The 23,770-nt window shown below is 34.3% G+C and overlaps 3 protein-coding genes across 6 annotated transcripts; all 3 read right to left on the bottom strand.

Moving 5' to 3' along the window:
• Positions 1 to 2,612: 2,612 nt before the first annotated feature.
• On the bottom strand, positions 2,613 to 5,199 carry LOC140835541 (scarecrow-like protein 33). The gene has a single exon (XM_073201030.1). It carries the CDS (start codon positions 4,979 to 4,981, stop codon positions 2,813 to 2,815), a length of 2,169 nt encoding a protein of 722 aa, XP_073057131.1. The 5' UTR covers positions 4,982 to 5,199; the 3' UTR covers positions 2,613 to 2,812.
• Positions 5,200 to 13,234: 8,035 nt separating this feature from the next.
• On the bottom strand, positions 13,235 to 16,597 carry LOC140835495 (scarecrow-like protein 14). 4 transcript variants are annotated; one of them, XM_073200999.1, is made up of 2 exons: positions 16,297 to 16,597; positions 13,235 to 15,779 (listed from the first exon to the last, which is right to left on the bottom strand). In XM_073200999.1, exon 2 carries the CDS (start codon positions 15,758 to 15,760, stop codon positions 13,520 to 13,522), a length of 2,241 nt encoding a protein of 746 aa, XP_073057100.1. In that variant the 5' UTR covers positions 15,761 to 15,779; positions 16,297 to 16,597; the 3' UTR covers positions 13,235 to 13,519. The 4 variants fall into 4 exon arrangements, with proteins under 4 accessions (XP_073057100.1, XP_073057095.1, XP_073057090.1 ...); XM_073200994.1 differs by having other exon boundaries at positions 16,392 to 16,596; XM_073200989.1 differs by having other exon boundaries at positions 16,424 to 16,595.
• A 1,761-nt stretch (positions 16,598 to 18,358) lies between these two features.
• On the bottom strand, positions 18,359 to 23,519 carry LOC140835557 (telomere repeat-binding protein 5-like). The gene is made up of 10 exons (XM_073201043.1): positions 22,911 to 23,519; positions 21,577 to 21,674; positions 20,679 to 21,474; positions 20,388 to 20,594; positions 20,255 to 20,317; positions 20,080 to 20,159; positions 19,746 to 19,990; positions 19,337 to 19,654; positions 18,946 to 19,009; positions 18,359 to 18,736 (listed from the first exon to the last, which is right to left on the bottom strand). Exons 2-10 carry the CDS (start codon positions 21,655 to 21,657, stop codon positions 18,542 to 18,544), a joined length of 2,049 nt encoding a protein of 682 aa, XP_073057144.1. The 5' UTR covers positions 21,658 to 21,674; positions 22,911 to 23,519; the 3' UTR covers positions 18,359 to 18,541.
• Positions 23,520 to 23,770: the final 251 nt, after the last annotated feature.

The raw sequence follows: 23,770 nt of genomic DNA, 5'->3' as shown, positions 1-23,770 counted from the left end.
TGCGTGAGTTGTAATAAAAAAAAAAAGAAATACTGTAATATTATATAAAATATTAATATAATATAATGAATAATATATTTAAATTTAAAACCTAAAAATGTATATAAATAAACAAAAAAAATATATTTATCATAAGTTTAAAAACTGAATTATATATTTAAAGCATCAATTATAGTTATATATATTTAAAACGAAAAATAGATTAAATAAACTATAACAATGCTAAAGTAATATTCTTAACAAACTCTTAATTTCAAATAATCATATGTATAACAAAAGATTAAATTTAAGGTTTTTAAAAATAAGAAAATTATTTTTTTCAAAAAAAAAAAAAAAAACTGAAAACCTGTTGACAAGTATAATTATTAACTTGTATAAACTAATATTATTAACAATTAAAGGAGATTTCGGACATAACTCGAGAGAACACGCCTTAACGAAGGATGTAGCAAGTTAAAATAAATATTTGTACACATAAACAATTATGCTTCTGCTCACAAACCGTGACAATTTTTGTGTTCATCAATGAGATGACACTCAACTATTGGATATACAATTTTGATATGTCTCATCACATCTAATATGTGAACGACACCTCGTTGTGGACACAAAGATGTGCATGATTGGTTTGCAGCATAACAAAGCTGCACACATAAATATATAACTTATTTTTGTCCCTTCGGATTCGAAACAACACGAAGGGACACGAAACATCACGAAGGGATGCGTGCAGGCGCCCGCGCGCGTGCGCTGCCGAGCGCTCTCGGTAGCGCCTATCGAGATCTCTCGGCAGGCGCGCGCACCTGCGCGCCTGCTACTGTTCATCTCATTTCCTTTTAAATGAATCAAATGTGGAAACATATTCCTTGCTGTTTTTCATAATAGAATTGTATCTGTCGAATTTTGTCTTCGTGGAAGTGTTCAAGACACCATATTCTTTTGTGCAGCTTTGTGCATGGAAGATTACCTTATGAATGGCTAAAGCTCAATCACACATTAAGGAGTCTTCTGCATAGCTTATGTTACAGCCCAAATTGATGTTGGTATAAAGTGTGAGGAAGGAGAGATGGGTCAGGGTGGTCACTCGGTTATTTTTGTTTGTGTGAGTGAGACTAGCTTTGCCAGGGAAGGAAGTTTATTCCTTACAAGAAGGTCACCTCTGGGAACTTTATTTCCATGATATTTCATCACAATGGAATTTGAGGTTGTAACAGCTTACTGATAAGAAAAGTTGTAAGCTCTTCTCTTATTTTGATTCATTATTGCTGATAAACCGATAGAAATTTGAGGTTATAACAGTTTACCGATGAGAAAAGTTGTAAGTTCCTTTCTTTTAATATGCAGAAGTGAATACATTCAATTTAAGTGTCTGGACTTCGACAATGTCACTTGATAAAGATTTTTTCAAACGGAAATGACGCTCATGTTGCTCAAATTCTTAGCTGGCTAGGAACAGAGGATTGCTCTGATGATATTATATGTTTTGAGATGTTGAATCCTACAAACAAGGATGTAGTAGTCGATGATTTTGGTGATGAGTTGAACAGATTGAAGAGCATTTTGTAATTTGTCTGGCTTTATGCTTATATTTGACTATTTTCTTGATTTTCTCTTGTTCTAGGACTTCCCAAGTCCCCTTTTGTGTGCAAGCCATTTGAAAATGCCTTTGAACAAGCCTTTAAGGTCGCAGATATTAATCCTCACAAAACGGTAGGAGATGAAGCACACTATATTCCTAGTTTTTTCTATGCATCTCATACTGACCGATACATCCGTTTGCATACTTTACAATATAGCTTTAACAACATTTAGATCCTTCATAGGAAATACATCGTAAAACAGAAATGAATTAATTTGTTTTCCAGTTGTTCTTTGATGACTATTCAAAATCTAGAAACAGCAAAGCCCTTAGCCTACAAACCGTTCTTGTGTTTGAATCCACCACTCGTTCCCCAGGACAAAAACTAGACAAATGACGTATCACCCAAGTACTTGTATTTGGCAAACCTCATAAGCCAAAAAGGTGTAGATTATTCATTGAAGAGCATCCGCAATATGGAGGAGGCCTTGCCAGAGCTGTGGGAAGCCAGAGAGAAGATGGATACGCTCCATTCTGAGAAAGCTTCTCTTGAGACTTGAGTGAGAGCTTGAACTTGGGGCAAGTCTCACTAGATCGAGAACATACAAATTTGAACTCCTTGTTTTCGCTCATTTCTTTTTCCTGTGAGTATTGGAAATAACCATTGTTTTTACCATTCCTAACTGTATTGCTTGGCTTAATGGATGTGGATTTTTACCATATCCACCTAATCACTTTAATAACAGTAGCAATTTTCTCATGCATTTATCCTCCACCTTCCTTATATCAGTTACGTTGCATCCATATTATGATTAAATCTATTTTTATTGAGAATCCATAATTATCCAACCATCCAAGCCCTCGATAGTCATCTATGTACCATGGATAAAAAAAAATCAGTACTTGAAATGCAATATGGCTACAACTTTACGACCTGCTAGAATTTTTGATAGTTTTGGTCATCATCACACATTGTACATCTCTTGCATTGGATGATTAATTCTAAGAGACCAGAAAGATATCCCAACACAACTGAATGGTTGAAATTAATTATGGAAGTAACAAACGAGTAACATCAAAAGCAGGTGTGGCAAGAAGGGTCAATCATACGAAAGACGAAAAGTTCCATACAGACAAGAGCTATCCACAACTAAGGCAAGAGCTCTACAAACATGCTCCGTACATTATGCTCCACAAAAAATTCTATTTAATATAGCTTGTACCATCGTTAGATCACTTGCTGGTAGGCTTCCAATATGAGAGACCATATATGACACGACCTTTCCATCCTTGCAGCATCCACATCCCATCTTCATCCACTGAAAAGTCCTTGTGATATTCCTTCTTCACCTTGTTCTTCACATGTTTAACGATTTCTGGATCGAGCGGGAGCTGTCTAAATCCCGCTCTTATATTCCTGGCCTGCCACTGCTTATACGTCTCTGGCCTCTCGACCCTCTCACTGCCTTCACAAGCTACAATATTCATAATTTCCTTCCCAAAGATCTGTTCCTCGAAAAGAAGCCTTTCAGGGTCCTCCGGAGCTATGGAAGCCTCAAACATATCAAACATGGAGGAGAAGTGGAAGAGTGTTTCTCTAAATCGAGTAATAAAGAAAGGGGTATTGTACGTCCCATTGACGACTCCATGTATGAACAGATCAGGATTGATCTTCCTGATCAAATCTAAAACTGCGTCTCTCGGGCTGTTCACGGTTACAGTCTCGTCTGGCACATTTTGAAGCCGGTGCAAAGAATTGACCACAAGTAGCTCGTTTTTGTCAATCCTGAGATCTTCAAGTTTGATAGTTTCCCACTTTTGAGCTATGGCCGTAAACTTAAATGGGACGTTGAATCTATCACAGTAGTTTGCAAGACGGTGGCCAGTGTCCTTGACCCTCTCTGCTGGCCGAAAACCTGTCTGTGGAAAATCTATACCGGTTATTCGAAGCTTTGGAGGTCCTTCCGGTCGATCAGAAAGAGCCTGGATCAGGCAGGGCCACTGGAATCCATACAGAATTCCAAAGTCAATAATGTGAATTCTTGTAGCTCCAGTGGTTAGTTTCTTGATCGTCCTGTTTGCAAACACATTCGACATCTTCCTGTACGGACATGCTGAGATATAAGTCTTGTAAGCTTTCAAAATCATCGCAGCCGATATCCTCCTGGAAGAAAACACAGCGTATAATTCTGTCCCAGTCCCAGCCAAACGAGCCTCAAGGGCATTGGCAAAATGGTGAGCCAGCCTTTCCGAGCCATCACCATGAGGAGACGAGTGCTGCCTTATCCGGATTAAGAGATCATTGAAGGTCCTCCTGTCAAAACTTGCAACAGCTTGTGCACATTGTATTAATAGGCCCCTCAAATCCACCACTTCTTTCGCCTCGCCTCGCTTCTTGCCACCTTTCGAATTTCCTTTCTTTGAATCTTTCGATTTATCTTTTTTTCGGGATTTCTTTGTTGGTTCACTTTTCTTGACTTCGTCATGGGCGAGCATCAGGGGTTTTTTGGTATTTGAACAAAGCAACACATTATCATACATCTCCAGTGGCTCCACTTCACCTAGATCGTCAGCCACTTGTTTGCGACTCCGGTACTCCTCCCGAAAATCACCATCTCCTCTACCACGGTTCTTCTTATCTTTTGAACTATTTGGAGAACAGTCAAGTTTGTCTCTTCCCACGACTTCCGTACAATCATCATTTTTATCCTTAGTTTCTAAGGAATGGCTAACAAAGTTATCACTAAGCTTGAGTTCTGGGCTCTCACTCAATGGATTGGAAACCGAAAATTGACTCAACGGAGGGCAATCCAGTGTAAAACCACCATGACTAATGATCCTTTCCGAGGAACCAAAAAATGACTGTGAATCTAACTGCCTAGCCAACGAAGAAGAATTCAGAACTTCATATGAAGGGGTAACAACAAAGGACTCGAACTCCCATTGATTTTGATCATTCCAATTGGACTCAATGAAACTGGTGGTATCAGAGGAGCTTGCACTAACACTATCCCTGGTATTTTTCGTGAAATTATCACTCGGGCTTCCGGGACTTTCACCAAGATCATTATTAAGAACATCATACAAGGATTTTTCAGTGGCTTGGAGAGCCAAACAATCATGAAGCATACAAGGCTTATTTTCTAAGTCTATTTCTTCCATAAGCATATGGTTTATGAACTTAAGCATCGGATCAGAATGGTCAAATTCTGTAGGACTTTCCCCCTCAGATGAAGATTCATCAGCAGGGGGCGACCCTTTCGTGTTAACCGGGAATCCATCAAAATCATGGTTGAAGTTGTATTCATTTAATCCTTTTTCTTCCGGAAATTTTGGTTTTGCGTGGTGATTAAATTGAAAATCTTCCGTAGCAACCGGGTATTGATGGACTACAGTATTCATTCCAAACTCAAACTTAAATCGAGTTTTATACCAGCTAGTTAAAACAGAAAAATCTTGAAATTTGATACTTTTATATCAAAAAATAGCTAGCTACCTTATCCAAAAAACCAGGACAAGAAAGTGAAAAAAGGCCCAAACCCCTAAAATAGAATTAAAAAAATTCCTCGTAAATCAGAAGCAATTTCCCCTCAAAACAAAATAATGTTGTGTACCTTGGAGGAGAATATCAAAGATTGAATCTTGACGGGTTTCCAGCCATAGAAAAGAAAAAAGATGGAGACAACAAAAAGTTTGACCGAAAGTTTCCTAATAAAAGAAGGGATCGGGTTTTTATAGAAGTAAATGCTGATGAAAATGGCCAAGGGAAACAAAGAAGATTCGAGGAAATTCATGATGCTTAGAGCAGGGGCCAAAAGTAGTGGAGCCGGTAAACCATTAAAGTAGTCACCCACCCTTGACTTTTCACTCCCTGTGTAAAGATTCGAATATATTACAAAGATTCATACATGAACCTGTCTAGAAAGTCTCGTTGTCTTCGTCTCGACTGTTTGTTCTTGAAAGACATGCATTCTAAATTAACGAGTGGAGGATGAATCTTGATTACAAAATCGAATATTTGATTATATTATTATAATTAATTTGGAGGATTCTTTGACGATCTGTTCAAGTTGTAGAAGAAAGTTTCGAAGGAATAGTGTGCACTTGTTCAGCAAATGGAAAGTGTTGATCCAGTAAGGAAGATCACGTGTTCGATTTTTAACGATGGAAGATAATATCATTATGGAGAGATAGAATGTTGAAGTGAAATAATTACGTATACTAAGAAGACTATCTAAATCTACACATGATTCTTGATTTATTTATGAGGTTTAAAAGATTTGAGTTGTACTATTACCATCGAATATAACTTTTAATAAAAATACAAAAACTTAAATCTTATTAAGTAAATTTTATGAGGTTTGACCTTTTAATTAGGATTTTTTTATAATATGATGATATTATCTAAAATAGATTATATAAATTCAAAACACAATATTCTTAAGCTTATTCCCTAATTAGAGTAGGTCTCATGTGAAACCGTCTCACGGATCACAATCTGTGAGACAGGTCAACCCTACCTATATACAAAAATGTGTAGATGATATGATATATTTATTTCTTTAATTAATTCAATTTCTTGATCCATTTTTAGCAATATTAATTAAAATTATTATTTTTTAATTCTAACAAAAATATTGTAGATTACATGGGAAAAATATTTAACTAAATTAATGAAAGCAAAAACTTGTGTGAGACAGTCTCACAGATCGTATTTTGTGAGACAGATTTCTTATTTGGGCCATCCAATCCATGAAAAAGTATTACATTTTATACTAAGAATATTATTTTTTATTGTGAATATCGGTAGGGTTGACTCATCTCAAAGATAAAGATTCGTGAGATCGTCTCACAAGAAAATTTTGCACATATACGAAATTAATTGTTCCAAAAAAAAAAAAAGAGCCTTGTCTCCAACTCCTCGCATATCTTCAATAAATTCCACTGGGTGAATCCATCCATGTTTAGAGTAAAATTCAAGGTTGATCAAGTGTGGAGTCTCACTATAATGCGTTTACTTACTTTATGATGCAACTCCTAGCATGACTTTGATACTTTTATTATATTATACTATTATTTAATTGAATCATTATTAGAGAAATAAATATTATAAAATAAGAAAAGGATAAATAAGGACATCAATAATGATATAGATTAAGAAAACAAATATAGTATAAGAAGTCATATCAAGAAAAAATAATTATATTAAAATGACCACAAACTATTATTGTAGGCCTGGTGGCTAACTATTGTTTGACTATTATTAGATAGCAGATTATGACGATGTATATAATTTGTAGAAAATAATAAACAAGTATTTTTTAAAAAAATATTAATTTTTTTTTTTAAATAGAGATGTTGAGAAAGAAGTTATAATGAAAAAAATATATAAAATATAAAGTTGGTAGTTAAATGATATTTTTTTTGAAATATAAAAAAAATTATCCCACATATATATCAAAATTTAGTTATTATTGAAAGTTTAACTCAGAAAACAAGCTGTGGGCGATATATATGATGTATTTCAAATATACTTTGGGAGGTATTTTTGAAAAAAAATGTTTGAAGACAATGAAATATTGGGTACACATTTTATTTAGAGTAGGTCTCATGTGAGCAGAGGCGTAGGGACAGTATGGGCTGGGGTGGGCTCAAGCCCAGCAAAGATTTTGGATTTTTTTTTTTATATATATATATAACCATAAGATACAAAATAAAATAAAAGGAAAAAAAAAGAAGAGAAAATAAAAAGCTTCTCTCACAGCTTGCGTGGAAATTGAATTCATCTTTCAATTCTCCCAAGTCCCACCTTCGGTCACATCCCTCTTTGACCCTTATTCTCTTTTTTTCCCAATTTTCTCCTTCTTTTCTATAATCTTTTTATCGATCACTTTATTCTATATACTTGTCAGGTATCTCTCAATAATTTAATTTATCTTTTTTATGCATAATCTTTCTTGATTATTGTTAGGTTTCAAGTTTAGATTATTTGGGGTTGATTGGTTTATGTTTTCCCCAAAATTCTTGTAATTTCTAGTGTTTTTGAATCTAGGTTTGGTCTATTCTAGGTTCAAGATTAAAAACTTGTAATAAATTAATTATATTCTTTTATGGAATCCTATCACAATGAATTATCTATTTAGTCTTTGATGATGTTGGGAAGCAACCAAAATCCCACATTAGAAGATCTAGAAAGATCATGTGTTAATAAAGATGGAATGATATCCCCATTGAGACGAGGCCTTTTGGGCGGTTTCAAAAGCAAAATCATGAGCGTTAAAACCTAAAGTGGACAATATCATACCATTGTGGAGATATCCGGATTCCACTGGTCCTAACAAGTGGTATCAGAGCCGTGGTCTAGATCGAGCCGTGTGGGTAGAATCCTCGATACCTAAACAAAGGAGGTGAGGGCTCCCGGTAAAAATCCTTGATTAAACTCTCGGGGTGGTTTATGCTCCCAGTATTCATGTAAGGTGTGCGCTCCAACGCAGTGAAGTGGAGTAACCTCGATTGGAGGACAAATAAGGCTTGAGGGGAGGCTCGGACCCTGAGAATAATAGTGGAACTTCGTTTGAGGGGAGGATTGTTGGGATGCAACCAAAATCCCACATTGGAAGATCTAGAGAAATATCATAGGTTAATAGAGATGGAATGATATTTCCATTGGGACGATGTCTTTTGGGTAGTTCCAAAAGCAAAACCATGAGGGTTAAAACCTAAAGTGGACAATATCATACCAGTGTGGAGATATCCGGATTCCATTGATCCTAACAGATGATTATATTGTGAAAATCGTGGTTTGCACTTAATTTTTATTTCATGTGGAAATGTTGTATTGATTTCTAGATTAATTTTTTTTTTTACTTTCTAGCCCCCCATATTTTGAAATTCTGGCTACGCCCCTGCATGTGAGACAATCTCACATATCTTAATCTGTGAGACGGGTCAATCCTATCGATATTATCAATAAAAAGTAATATGTTTTGCATAACAAGTAATATTTTTTTCATGGATGACCCAAATAAAAATCCGTCTAACAAAATACAACCCGTGAAATCGTCTCACACAAAAATTTTTGCATTTTACTTACGTGCGTATTTAGGTGATTTAGATAAGAAATCATCACCAACATTGTATTAAAAAAGAAAAAGAGAGGAAAACTATAATTTAGATGGAAATGTGTAACATTTTGTCAAAGTTCATTAATTAAATGCACGTGTATATATGTGGATGTGGAAAGTAAACGGTCAAGGGATGACTATTTAATCCATGAATCCCTTTTCCCCATTAAAACACACACACACACACACACAACTAATTTATGTAATAATTATAAATACATTAATTTAATTTTAAATAATAATCGATTCGAATGATGGATCATGTGGATATAAGATTTAAACTATATAAATTAATTCGTTATCATAAATTCATAAAAAATTTCATTAGATCGTTTCATATATTAATTATTAGACAAAAACTTGTGTGAGATGGTCTCGTGGGTCGTATTTTGTGAGACATATCTCTTATTTGAGTCATCCATGAAAAAATATTATTTTTTATGCTAAGAGTATTACTTTTTATTATGAATATCGATAGGATTGACCCGTCTCACAGATAAAGATTCGTGAGACCGTCTCACAAGAGACATGCTCTAATTTTTATGATATGAATATTCGAAATTGACTCGATTCATGAAAAATTTCAAATATATTAATTTTTATGAAAAATTTGACTCGTAAAAACGATAATTACAAAAGAGTTTTAGTCTCTTTTGTTTTGTAGACATATCCATCTCGAGTAGAAGTCAAAGACAAATTGTAGACCTCAGCAATTAAGATTGAAAAGCAATTAATTAAATATTGGTAGGTTTTTCTCATTGAAAATGCGAATTTATCTTCTTTGGGAAAAAAAAGGATAATTATGAATATATCTCAATCTCATATATTTTTACATCTATCAAATATACAAGTCGGTTTATTTTTCACACATTTAAAATATCATTGAAAATATTGTAATAATTTTTTTTTATCTTTATAATATTAATCGTAATAATTTTTTTTATCTTTATAATATTAATTCAAGAAATGTTTTTACACATTTTCTCATAATTTAGTGAATAATTGTACACTATTAAAAAAGACAAAAATTTGTGTGAGACGGTCTCATAGATCATATTTTGTGATACAGATCTTTTATTTGAGTCATCCATGAAAAAAATATTAATTTTTATGCTAAGAGTATTATTTTTTATTATGAATATTGATAGGTTGACCCGTCTCATAGATAAAGATTCGTGAAACCGTCTCACAAAATATTTTAAATAACAGAAAACGTATATACGAAGTAAAATAATTCAATATATGTGCAATAATAATCAACCGGGAGCCACCGGTAAAAGGTTGCCAAAGTCAATAATTGGCATTGACTGGTCTCAGGCCCGCTTTTCGAAATTCTTTATTTAAGGTAAAAAATGAATATGAAATAATATAAATTGAAAAGAAACAAAAACTTTCACTAAAAATAGCCTCTAATGCAGCCATCGATTATCTATCTATCTATTATTATTATTATTATTATTGTAATAGATTAAAGAATAAAAAATGGTGTCTTGTTATGTTTTTTCTTCTTCAATTTTGCTCTTATATTATACTAAAATTATATTTTTTTATTTTTAATTTTAATTTCAACAATTCAAATAACACTTTAGTCCCTTGATAATTTATCAAATTTCACTTTAATCCCTCGATAATTTTAGAAAAAAAAAATACATAGGCGCACCGTGTGTGCAAAGTAGCTAGTTATTATTAAAAATCTCCATAAGAGAAACAAAAATGGTGTTTTAGTCTGTTTTTGATCTTCCAATTTTGCCATTATGTTGTACTATTATTACACTTTTGTTTTTTTATTTTTAATTTCAACAAACACTTTTGTTTTTATTTTTTTTAATTACAACTATTCAAATAACACTTTAATCTCTTAATAACTTGTCAAATTTCACTTTAATCTCTCGATAATAATAAAAAAACTGTATACATGCACCGTGTGTGCAAGGTAATTAGTATGATATAAAGACAAGCTACGTCTCAAGTATTTAGATTTTTATGATATTCGTATTATTTTTTTAAATTTGATCATTTGTTGGAATTGGAAGGAAATTATTGGCATTTTTGAATAACAATCTAATGGTTTTCAGAAAAATTTAAATATAAAAATATTTTTTTGTTGAATATCTTCAATTTATCAATAGCCCAAATTGATGTAAAGTCTGTGAAATGGGTTTGGAGACTATAATCAAGCCCAAATTTCTAATTCTTCAGCTACATTCGTTCAATTTGTCCAAAGTATAGAAGTCTCCCACAGATCATGAGCATTTTTAGTAGGATGCTTTTTGGGAAAAAAAAAATTCCAAATATTTTTCTTAACAAATAAATTTTGATCGATTAGAGAAAACACAATTATTACACTATTAAGAAGGAAAAAAAATTCAAAATTAGTACCATCCCACGTAGAACCAACGTGTACAAGCTGAACCACAAAATGAAACTAATTTATAAACATGTCCAATTTGGCGTGAGTCAACCTAACCTGCAACCCACCTTAGGTTGAGCTGGATTATGAATTTCTCAACTATGAGAGTTTTTGACGGGCTAACCCAACTCGTCATCCATGAGAAAATATTACTTTTTGTGTTAAAAGTATTATTTTTTATTATAAATATCGGTAGGATTGACCCGTCTCATAGAAAAAGATTCGTGAAACCGTCTCACAAGAAACATACTCTTGCATTTTTATAATACACATCACTCCGTCTTACATATCATTTAACCGTTTGGTGGGAATGACACATATTTTTCATCTCATTTTTGAATAAAACTAGTATTTCAATCTTGCAGTAAATAAGTATTTTAAAATTATTAATATAACATCATGAATATATTTAAATTCGAAATATTATTATAAAATATATGCTTATGAAATTTGAGACAACGTTCAAATAAGAATAACAATATTATGTTATTAAATTGATTTTTTATTTTGATTAAGCAAAACTGTTATTAATAAAAAAAATATAGAAAAAGATATTTAAAAATGATATATTATTTTGTTAGAGATATTTTTGTTTTTTAACCTTAGTCAACCAAAGTTATTTTCAAAATTTCTCCATTTTGTCATCAAAATTTTAAAAAATAAATAAATATCGTTCAAAAATCAAAATTTTATCATTTATTAGATTAATAAATTTTAGTATTTGTGATAATATATTAAAAATATTTATATTAAAGTTCTAATTAAGATAATAATAATAATAATAATAATAATAATAATAATAATAATAATAATAATAATAATGTGCGGACAATATATAAAAGAACGCAAATTTCAAAATTACAACCAAAATTAAATAAAATGATATAATTAATGCAGATAGTTAAATATAGTTTATATTTAAGGGATATCAAATTCAAATTTGGATTTAAAAAAATTGAAAAGACTTCACATTTAATTACATATTCAAGTGTATACTGTATACACTAATATTAATAAATATTTCTATTATATTATAAATCATTATGTTATCTATATATTATATATAATTTATTATCTATTCATTTGAACCAAACGATATCTTCATATATATATATATGATATTATTAAGGAGTAGAAGAGTGAAACTCGTTTATAGCTTTTCAAAAACTACAAAGTTCCTCCATGGCAGGAGGTAAATTATCAAGGAGTGAGTCTAATGTAAGAGAGGTGGATCTTAATCTGTGAGACGAGTCAACCCTACAAATATTCACAATAAAAAAGTAATACTAATAATTTTTCATGGATGACTCAAATAAAAGATCTGTCTCACAAATATGACTCGTGAGATCGTCTCACACAACTTTTTGCCATTATCGAATTATCCATTGTGCATGCTCTGTGATTCTTTAAATATTTCTACCATTCTAATAAATTCCATAAAAGCTAGTTTGTCAATCAAGTTTATCTTATTGATGCTGAGAAAAAAATCAAATTCATCCAACTTCAAAAAAAAAAAAAAAAACAGCTCGAAAACTACTCAAATCGAGCTCAAAAGTTAGTTGACTATTTGAAGTAATCCAACAACACACACTACATCATGCAACGTTTTCCGAGAAAGAATACGAGTTGAATTTGAAGACCAACTTTGGCGGCTCATTTAAAGTTGAATTTCGCCAAAAGTAATGGAATACATAATCTAATTGGATCGATGTATTAGTTCGGTTCTTATCCCATCTGTGGTAAGGGGAGAGGCCTACAAATCTGTTAGTTTGGTTAAAGTAATTTTTGCTCTATCCCAACTAGGAGCACAGCAAATCACATATTCAGTGCTACGGGGGAAGTCGCATATTCAGTACTAACGGGTCATGCGACACATTATTTCAAATAATGGCTTCTTTAACATTATGCCTGGTATAAATAAATGAATTCATGCATGGAATGGTTGAGCTCGTCTTAGCTCGACTCATATCGTAGTTAAGCTAAATATTTAAGCACAAGCTCGAATCATATCAAACGCAGCACTTTTTCGTGCTTTCGGTGCACCAAAATCGTGATATATACCAATATGTGTGTACCATGTACCTCATTGCACTCAAAGCTAAGCAAATTGGGATAGGATCTAAAGCTCAGCGAAAGCCACGGGCGACTAACAAAATTGATATTAGGATTCCATACTACAATATAATACAACATCAAACTGTCTGATCCAACAATGTATACTAAGATTACACGTCACCAGTTCAATTATATGTTCGCAATGGATTTTCGCTAAAATCACTTGAACAATACAAATCTAGTTAAAAAACACAACTAACTAGGCCATGTTAATGAAGTCTTAAACACCCTCATCATCTTGGCAAAGAGTAGAGAAGCAAGGACTCTCGCCTTTGAATTTTCTTGGAAATTCTAGGCAGGGATCCAGCACGAGATCGCGCACATGATCCGGCCTTTCCATCCCTGTAACATCCAATTTCCATCTTCATCACACAGGAAATCTTTGTGATAACCCGCTGCAATCTTATGCTTAAGTTTCTTCATAATCTCTTGATTCAAGGGGAGTGGTTTGAAACCAGCTCTTACATGGCGTACTTGCCATTGCTTGTACGTCTCAGGTCTCTCCACCCTCTCTGCTCCCTCGCATGCAATGACATTTATAATTTCACGACCAGAAAAATCTTGTTCGAAATTTATTCTCTGTGGATTATCCCGAGGTAAGGTAGAGTCAAACATATCGAATAGAGCAGAATAATGGAAGAAAGCCTCCCTGAAACGTGTGACAAAAAATGGGGAACTATATGATCCATTAGATACGGCATTAACAAAAATATTTGGTTTTAGATTCCTAATCAAGTTGAGAACCGCATCCCTTGGACTGTTGTCCACAACGGTTTCGTCAAGCAATCTACCAAACCGAAACAGACAATTCACTGCAAGAACCTCTCCACTCACAATTTTTAAGTCTTCGATTTTGATTTCCTCCCAATTCTGTACTGCTTTGGCTTGGTACTCAAACGGCACTCCAAAACGTTCACAATATTTTTTCAAGCGGGACCCTGTCTCTTCTATTAGTTCTTCTGGTCTGAAACCTGGTTGTGGAAGCTCGATTCCGGTTATGCGCAGCTTTGGAGGTCCACCAGGTCTCTGTGACAGATGTTGGATGAGAATAGGCCATTGAAAACCGTAAAGAATGCCAAAATCTATTATATGCAGCGTATTTGCTACTGATGCCACCGATCCAATCATCTTATTAGCTAAGATAATGCATGTTTTCTTGAATGGAGATGCTTCAAGATAAACCTGATAGGCTTTTAACTTATCAGCGGCAGTAATCTTCTTGCGAGCAAGGGAGGCATACAGCTCGGTCCCAGTGCCTGCCAGGCGTGCCTCGAGACCATAGGCGCATACAGTAGCCAACCTTTGATACACATCGCCCGTATTAGAAGAGTGATTCTTGATCTGTTTTAGAAGCTCGTATGCTGTCCTACGATCATCAGAAGCCACAGATTGAGCACAGTTGAACAAAAGGGTCCTCAAATCAACTGTTTCCCGTTTTTTCTCATTTTTCTTTGCACGAGTTCTTCCACCCGTCGATCCATTTGGCAGAAGAGCTTGTTGAATGGTTGTGTCCACCCGACTTGGCAAATTAGCATTGTCATCGCAACAAGCATCACGGAAAAGCAGAACTCTGTCGAACATGTCAGATAAATCAACATCTTCTTTGTAATTAGCTGATTGTTTTCTGCTTCTCTCCACATTTTCAGAATCACCATCCTCTCGATGGTGATGCTTACGTCCCCTTGAGCCATTACGAAACTGCTCAGTTTTGTCTTCTTCTACCTTCACCACAGCATCAAGTGAAATGATTTCTGTTTTTTGTGGTAACTCGTATTGCTCCAAATCAATTATCAACTGATTTTCAGTCGGTAGGAACTTACTAGCTTCTTCACATCCTCTCTTGAACTGCAAGATCAACTCGCTATCACTAATCACATTCGGAAATACACCAGTTTTTTCAGAAAGATTCGATTGAAAGCTTGCATTATCATTGAAACCGTCGAGCGTAGAATATGAGAGCTGTAATCCAACTTGCACGGATGAATTTGATAACGAATCAAGAAAATAACTCTGTTCAAATGACAAATTATATTCACCGCGATCAACAATGCATTGAGGGTCAATGGAAAAACTACCACCATTACTACTGCTTGTATTCTCACTAGAACTCCTGAAAAAGCTATCAGGGCTGTCCGAAGTTTGATCAACCACATTATCAAGCGGGTATTTCTGCCCAAGAATCTCATACAGGTTTTTCTCGGTAGCTTGTAGAGCTAGAGGATCATGAAACATGCTCGGTTTTTCTTCTATGTTCTCTTCTATCAGTATTTCTTCAAGGAACTTTAGGACCGGATCTGAATTTTGATCATCTGGAGACTCTGCCTCATAATTAGCAGTTGACGATGGAGCGAAGTTTAAAGAGTTTGGGCTTAATGGAAGGAAAGGAATATCCAGGACATCGAGATCTAAAGATTCATGTTTAAACCAATTGAATGGGTGTGCAGATTGCTGGTCACTAGTGGATAAGAAATCTTCATCCTCGAATATGAATCCATTTATAGGGTCGTTCAGTCCATTGAATTGGTATTCCATAAGTTAACCCTCGGAATTCCTATGTCAAATAGAACATCATCCCTAAATGAGTCAAACTAAAATAACTTGTTTTACAGGACAACAAAAGAGGAGGAAAATCAAATGGTTATCAAGTGAAATTGAAATTTTCAAAAAAATTTCCAAACTAAAATTCATATGGAACTAACTCACTTTATCCATCCATCTCAAAGGTAAATATATTTATGATTGATTACACGGTAAAAAAAAAAAAATTACTTTCCACACCATCAACCCCACAAGACATAGTCTTTATCCTACAAAAAAATAAAAAAAAAATCACCAAAATTCTTTAAAGAAAACCCCACAAGCACACGAAGAAAATTACCTCGCACACTTGGCACACGATCCAACTTGGAAAGAACCGTGAAATACATGTTTAAAACTCACATTTCCATGAACAAAAATCCTCTTATTCCAGTCTATTTGACAAAGAAGATAGCACAGGAGAATCAAATCACAAGGTATGATAATACAAAACCTAGACGAAAAGAAGAAAATTAAAGAACACAGCTCACCAAATTTTCTGTGCTTACAGATTATGAACAAACATAATCTTCAAAAAAGTTATTAAAAATTACATCAAAAGGTAAACAATGAAACCGAGACACACCCACAAAAAGGAGGAGGAATTGCAGTCTGTACCTTAGATTTCTTGATGAAATAAATGATCGAGGATAAAGTTAACAAATCTGGAGTAGGGGACAGTGAGCGATACTGACTCAGTTTATTTGGTAGAGTTGAGAAAATTGGTGGTGAAAATCTGTCTCAAAGGTTAATATATCGAGAATGAATAAATAAGAACCTGATAAAAAGAGAAGGGAAAATGTCGTTGAAACTTCCACGAAGGAGATTAGAGTCACCCAACCACTCAGACATCATTGATTTCCTTGGTCATGTAAGACGATCTACTAGATCTTATTTTGTGAATAAGATTTTTTATTTAGATCTATGAAAAATATTATTTTTTATTGTGAATATCGATAGGATTAACTCATCTCACAGATAAAAATTCATGAGACCGTCTAACAAAAAATATACTCCACTTTTTTTTATCCTCAATGTGACCATTGGGTCATATTTTTATTCAGATGATAGATGACTTTAGGGGTGATCAAATTTTTTTATTAACCGCCCGAACCGCCCGAACCGAATTGCACCGCACCATTTTTCATAATATTTAAAAAAACCACGATTAAAAATAGTAATCGTAAACCGCACCGCATACGTGGTTCGGTTATTTTTTTTGCCAAAAACCGCACCAAACCGCACCGCCTAAACCGCTTGCCATAATATTTGGCCTAGAATTATAATAATTTGTAAACACTATATTCAAATTAAGAAGTTGTCATTCATTAAATCTCAACTTTTTTCAAAATTATTATTTTTACAAATAAAACTTATCTTCTTCTTAATTATTCTTCATATTAATATTTTATTAGATTATTTATTTCTTTTGCTATAATATTTAGTTTGAAGTTTGAAAGTAGAAAAATGATAAAGTAGTATAAATGTCATTTTTGTTGTAAGTATGTTGTGTTGTTAAATTATTAACTTAGTTTTAAATCTTGATTATTGTTTTATCTATTTTTATCTTTATATGCTTTGAACTATAATTTATATTTGAAGACACTATATTGTTGTTGTTTTCAAATAAATTAAAATATATGTTCTAATATTTTTCATTAAAAAAACCGTAAACCGACCGCAACCGCTAAAAACCGCTAAAAACCGTAATACTAATTCTTCATGTAAAACCGCGATTATTTTTTCAAAATACTAACCGACCGCATATGGCAATTCGGTTTGAATTTTTTTAAAAAAACCGCAAAACCGCACCGTGATCACCCTTAAATGACTTTAGGTAGGCTGGCTCGCGTATAAAAGTTTCAAAATATAAAATTAATCGGAAATAATATGTAAGCAACAGACACAACAACGAGGGTGAAATAGGAGTGAGCCGAAGATTTCGTATTAATTTGATTTGACAAAGTAATCTAAAGTACCAAATCAGATTCCAAATATGAAATTTTTTCATCAGAATCATGATCAGCGCATTGAATTTCATTCAAATTTTCTTCTAAATCAGATTCTGGCTGACTTGAAATTTCACGAAACAAATTTATTAAATTTATTTTACTGTGTTTTCCTCCCGATTTGAGCTTCTTCAAGGCCTTTTTGCATTTATTTGCGTAATGGCCAAGTTTATTCTTATTAAATTCAATTCAGAAAAACGTGTCTTGTTACCCAAGATTAATCAATAATAATCCTTTTTTAAAAGATTCATCAATAATAATTAATTAAATATTCCAATTGCCATATGGTTTGCCGTCATGTCATAATTAGGGTAGTTTTTTTGTGATACAATCTCACTCATTTTTATTAACGAGCCATGTCACTAACGTAAGTTTTATATAATAATGATAATAATAAAAAATAACTTTATTTTTTGACCATGAACACAAGGATACTATGAATAAATATGCTGAGATTTGAATTTTTGTCTTCCTTTTTTTCCTTATTCTATTTTGTCAAAAATAAACCAAACAAATCGTATCCTCAAAAAAAAAAAAAAAAGAGTTAAACCAAACAAGTCGTGATTGGTTAAAATAAAACAGAAAAGTCCTCGATCCCAAGAATTGAGGACTTATTGCAGATGCTAAATTAATCACAAATGTTACAATGTAATAACAATATCTCGTTTCACCTAGTAAGACCTATATCTATAAGCTACAACCACTAATTCCACCTTCCCCGGTATACTTAGGGGTTTGTACAGCGACTATTTTCAGAGAAGAATGTGAGAATGGAGCTAGATTTTAGGTGTTGCTTGGCTTGCTGCTGCGACCAGTAAGCATGCGCAGTCAAGACTCGATCCAGCAGTTCCTGGGGCACAGGCTCGCCTCGCCTTTGTTGTGGTGATATTCTCGCCGTGTGAACCAGTGTTTTCCACTTGTCCTGAAATACAAGTGCAGTAGTAACTCGGAAAAGGGTGGAACATGACCACTTGAGGATTCAAACGGTAAATGTATATGTGTTTTATATAAAACCGCAACACAAAATATGATTTCCCTGTATTCTTGCATAGTTAGAAACCAGTAAATGCATCAAAATCAACACAAGAAAGAGAGAGAGATGAGAAAACTGTTGTGGATCGATATTCATACCTTCAAGTCTACGTATGTTCTATGTTTAGCGCTATCAAACGCTCTCAGCTTAACATCCCGCCATCTGCAGTAAAACTAAATGGGTGAGCCAACATATACGATCGACTACTTGCCACTATATTTATTTTTATCAAGCTATAACTAATGTGCAACTCAAAATCGTTCAAACTATAAAACAAGTACCATTACTCAATTGTTGAGTCACATAAGAAACTACATTCAAGTAAGGGGCAACTATGACCCCCCAACAAACAATATAGTTCAGGAAGCCAAAAAATTGATGTATTAGGTGAAACTATCGTCATAATCTAATGGTTACATAGGTTTCAGCAAGCATGTATCGCCATACCCTTTATCAAATAATTCTAGTATATAGTTTCAACAGACATACCGTCCCGTTCCAAGTTTCTCAACAGCCTGAACTAGAGCTTCCACTTCAGAAACAGTGAAAGGTCTGCGGATACGGCGCTGTGCAGAATCAGACCTCTTACATTTCCTCAGAGGAACCACGGCCAATGCATCTGGTTCCATCGAAGGGACGGGAACGAGTGCTCTTGATTGTGCACCAGGTACTTTTAATGACGAATCAGGAGCTGAATCATTATCACTTTCAACTAAATTATTGAAATTATTTTCCGAGAGATCTGGTGAAGTATCAAGATTCCGGTTTCGGACAGCACTTCGAGGGGCATTGGGACTCGAAGGGTACCTGGCAGAGCAGCAAGTTAAACCGTGAGACAAAAGACAAGACAGATGCAGAACAATAATCTTCAAGAATCCCCGTATACTGGAAAGAATACCTTGTCAGTGGTCGAGGATTGTTGTGCAGAAGCTGGCATGGATGATCATCCGGACAAAGCTGTGATGATGGGGCAAGGGGGCGGTTTGGCTCAAGAGTAAAACCCAATGTATCCATCTCGTTATCATGAGAAATTCCAGTCTGCAATAAAGTTTTGGTATCATCCCGAATCTTCTTACCCTGAAGAAGCACTCCAACTCGTAGCCCGCCACCTAATATCGCGTTCACTGCCTCCATTACGGTTTTCTGCGGGATATTAAAGCCGAAAAATAAACAATGAAGCTTATTGTAGCCAGAAGGATCAGCTAGACGAGTCTGACTTGAAGTTCAAATACCTTGAGGGAAGCAATGGTTGCCATTTCTGGGATTTCTATAAATAGCTCCGGGACCCTAAATGATTTGATCTTAAGTTTCACTGAGTCAAATAAGACCTTCCAAATGAGAACCTCTTCAAATACGAAGCTCAAGGCAAAAAAAAAAAACAATTTACCCCGTGAAAAGTTCTCATACCTTGGGGGCTCTGAGAGTGGAAAGATGCACGTTCGCTGGATGAGAAAGTCGGAGTTTTTCTCACTGCATATAGTGTTGATTCATTAATCTATCGCCAATCATATCCAACCGTAATCCACGATTAAATATTTACCTCCTTGAAGATTTGGACGAGAACCCAATGCACTATTACTTGTGCCATTTTCAGTAACGGCACACATTCTATCACAATTGATGCCTTCATCAGAATTAGACACCAAGTTAAAGTCATAGAACTTTCTCTTCTTGAAAGGATAATCCCTTAGGGACCTTTGGTGTTTAATAATTCTCTTCCGGTTAAGAAAATTGCATCTTTCCACATCTGCAGGCATGATGCACCAAATTCAATATACCGTACAATCATTATCACCATATAAAATAACAAAATGACATAGAAGCAGCTCACCAGCACTATATTGGTCATCATCCTTCACATTTGGTGTTACTTTACAAGGTTTAGATGTTATTAACTTTTGGCCTTCAATGTTGCTGACACGAAGTGAGTTCCTAAACTTTTTAATTCCGGTGCTTGTTTCAGTGCACGCGGAAGAATTTTCGTCATCATCTCTAGTATCTAACTTTACATTTTCCCGATTAACAGGGGCAGAACCAGTGGGAGAGTGGTCTCTGCACAAGAGAAACTTTACACTATCAACTGAACTAACTAATCCTGAGGTTAGATGCTGCGAATCAAGCATATCAGCCCGATTTGTTACTGAGAAATTCCTAGGTTTCCTACTTTCATCATCTGATCCACTATTAGAAGATAATCGACAACCAGATGATTCAAGATTTGCTGGAGTGAAAATTCCAAGTCGTAGCTTGCAATTGTCGTTAACCACATGTTCAGCAGAATCAACTGTTCCCGAGCAATTAGGCCTAGAGATTGCATCCTTTTGAGCACATTCAAGTTCGTTCGAATGGAAATCTGAAATGGGATTCTTTTTGACAATATCAGTGAATAGAAAGTTCCTCTCATAGCAATCTCGATCACAAGACTTTCCTTCCAACAGCTTCTCTTTGTTCTTTTCTTGTTTCCCAATAGAATCTTGCACAAGTGTCAGTTGCTCCTTTCGAGAAAAAGAATCCACAGATGGAGAAGAACTTTCCCCTTCAGAGAGTAACTTGCCAGCTACAGTAGCCAACAGATCAAAAGCACACATTTGGCTGCCATTGGCTTTTCTCTCAAATGTCCGCCTCCTCTAAAACAAAGGATGATGAAATAAATGAACATAAACCATTTTCCATAAGCTATGAAAATAAGAGGAAAAATGATAATAAAAGCGTGAAGAGCCAAAAATTACCCTGACTGACCGGGCAGCTCGAGGCATGGGAGGCACCTGATAGCCATTAAAACCATATTCTAACCTCTTTTGTAACACCATAACTCAAAAACCATAGCCTGGACAATTCATCATGCAATGAGTGCTGTTAGTTGTAACATTGTTGAAGTACAGCAAATTACAATAAACTTGCCAACACACCAACATCAGCAACCGGAACATTGCGGGTCAATATGAAAATCTGCGTCGTTTAACTCGGAATTGAGCAACAGAATCAATATGGGCGAATGACAACATCACGGTTTCCACGATTTTAAAACTAATGTGCTTCCATACCATAGCAAATAAAAAGGAAAAGCTAAAAAATGCGGGTAAGAATGTGAATTAATTTTTACATAAAAGATTAGGTCACAGTTATATCATCTTGGGATTTCTCTTTAAAACCTATTTTTGAGTATGGATGATCTTCATTAGAGAACACTGCAAGGGCTGAATAATGGCACGATTGATGAAGAAAAGAAAATAAATTTTCAACAAGAAATATAACCGCAAAACAGTAGTACCCAAAATTTCCCACAAATCTAACAGGATTCATGTACCTATTGAGATCCTTCTCAATATTAGTACGTATTAAGACCTTTCGGAAAAAAAAACGAAGCAAATAGGTAACTCCTCGAAATCACAACAAACATAGATAATCAAATTAATTTAAAGTTCAAACCTTTTGCATAGCAACACATCAGTTTGTCATCCACAAAGTAGACACAACGCATAAAATAGGCATCATTTTACTTGCAAATACTAAATTATTAACTCTTTCAACTATATAGCGGAAATACATTTCGTAGGACAGAACATAAATAGAAAAAGAGCCCTCAGAAAAACCATGGTAAAAAAGTTTTTTTGAAACAGCATTTTAAACCATGGATATACGACTATTTCATACATCAGTGAGTTTTCAAGAATTATCAAAAACAGAAAATAAACAATTGCGTGCAAGTGATTCAAAGATCAGCCCAAACCAACTATTTAGATTAAATTATTTTAAAATAATGTCAGTAACTTGTTAGTGAATGATGGATCTTAACCATCCTTCAAGATTTCGGCATCTTATCATCTAAACCGAGATAAAAGATACTTTGCATGAAAACAATCCCAGATCAAACTTAAAAGATGAAATTCAAAAAATTGAAAAATAATCAGGAAGAAAGAAGAATAAATGTATTGAATTGAAAGATAACAAGCCAGATAAGTTACAAACTTTCTTTCACTCTTAAAAGATTCCAATTTTGAACCAAAATTCGTCAACTTTACCGAACTACAGATCAAAGGCCCACAGAATTAGATCATCTCACCTTCAAAGAACCAATTTTTCTTTCATCCAACATAGATTTCCGCAAATTTCCTTCAGAAAAAAAAAACCCTTCAGGATTTTCCTGAAACCATACTCACAAAGATGCAAGATCAAACTTTCCCCCGAGATTACTAATCTAAACAGCAAAAGAATCCAAAATTCTCATTCTTATGACCCAAAACCTCTAAATCATTTCGCAATCTAAAGGTAAAAAAAACTCCTGAAAAGCCCGGATAATAAATTCCCTCGATTTCCTCCGTTTTATCCCCAAATTTTTTTTAACCACTGTGAGAAATGAGAAAAATAGATAACCCAAAACCCAGTGAAAACCAACCCCCCACACTATTGCTTAAACCCCAACTCTTATACGATGGACCCCTGTCACCGGACCTATCGGTAATTTCAGTGGCAACAGAAGGTTGCGGTAAAGAAACTGCCTGAAGACCTGTTCTTTTGGGGGACAAAAACGAATTGGGATTCTGCCACGTGGAGCGAGACGAGAATCTTGTGGCCTTGTCTCGTTTACACAACCGAGAAAAACGTTGGGTCACCAAGCGGGGGAATTTTAGTAAACTTCAAGGTTGGTTGGAAATCCGAGTTGTGAGGAGGTTTGTATATAATAATATTTTGCAAAAGGTTTGCCTTAAAACTCACCAAAATCAAGCTTAACCAACAGGTATCTGTGGTTTTACTCAAACTTAGCAGATAAATTCTCCATACCCAAAACCATAAAACACAAGTATATATTATTAAGTTCACCAAATAACTAACTGATTTTGCTCAAAACAAACTAAAAGGTTTTTGTTGTTTTTAAGACAAGAAATGTCTTGTCATCATGATACGTTTAAGATTTTCAAGAAT

This window comes from Primulina eburnea, chromosome 1 (assembly GCF_022965805.1).
Source record: "Primulina eburnea isolate SZY01 chromosome 1, ASM2296580v1, whole genome shotgun sequence".
NCBI lineage: Eukaryota > Viridiplantae > Streptophyta > Magnoliopsida > Lamiales > Gesneriaceae > Primulina > Primulina eburnea.
This window is presented reverse-complemented; position numbering and strand designations above follow the sequence as displayed.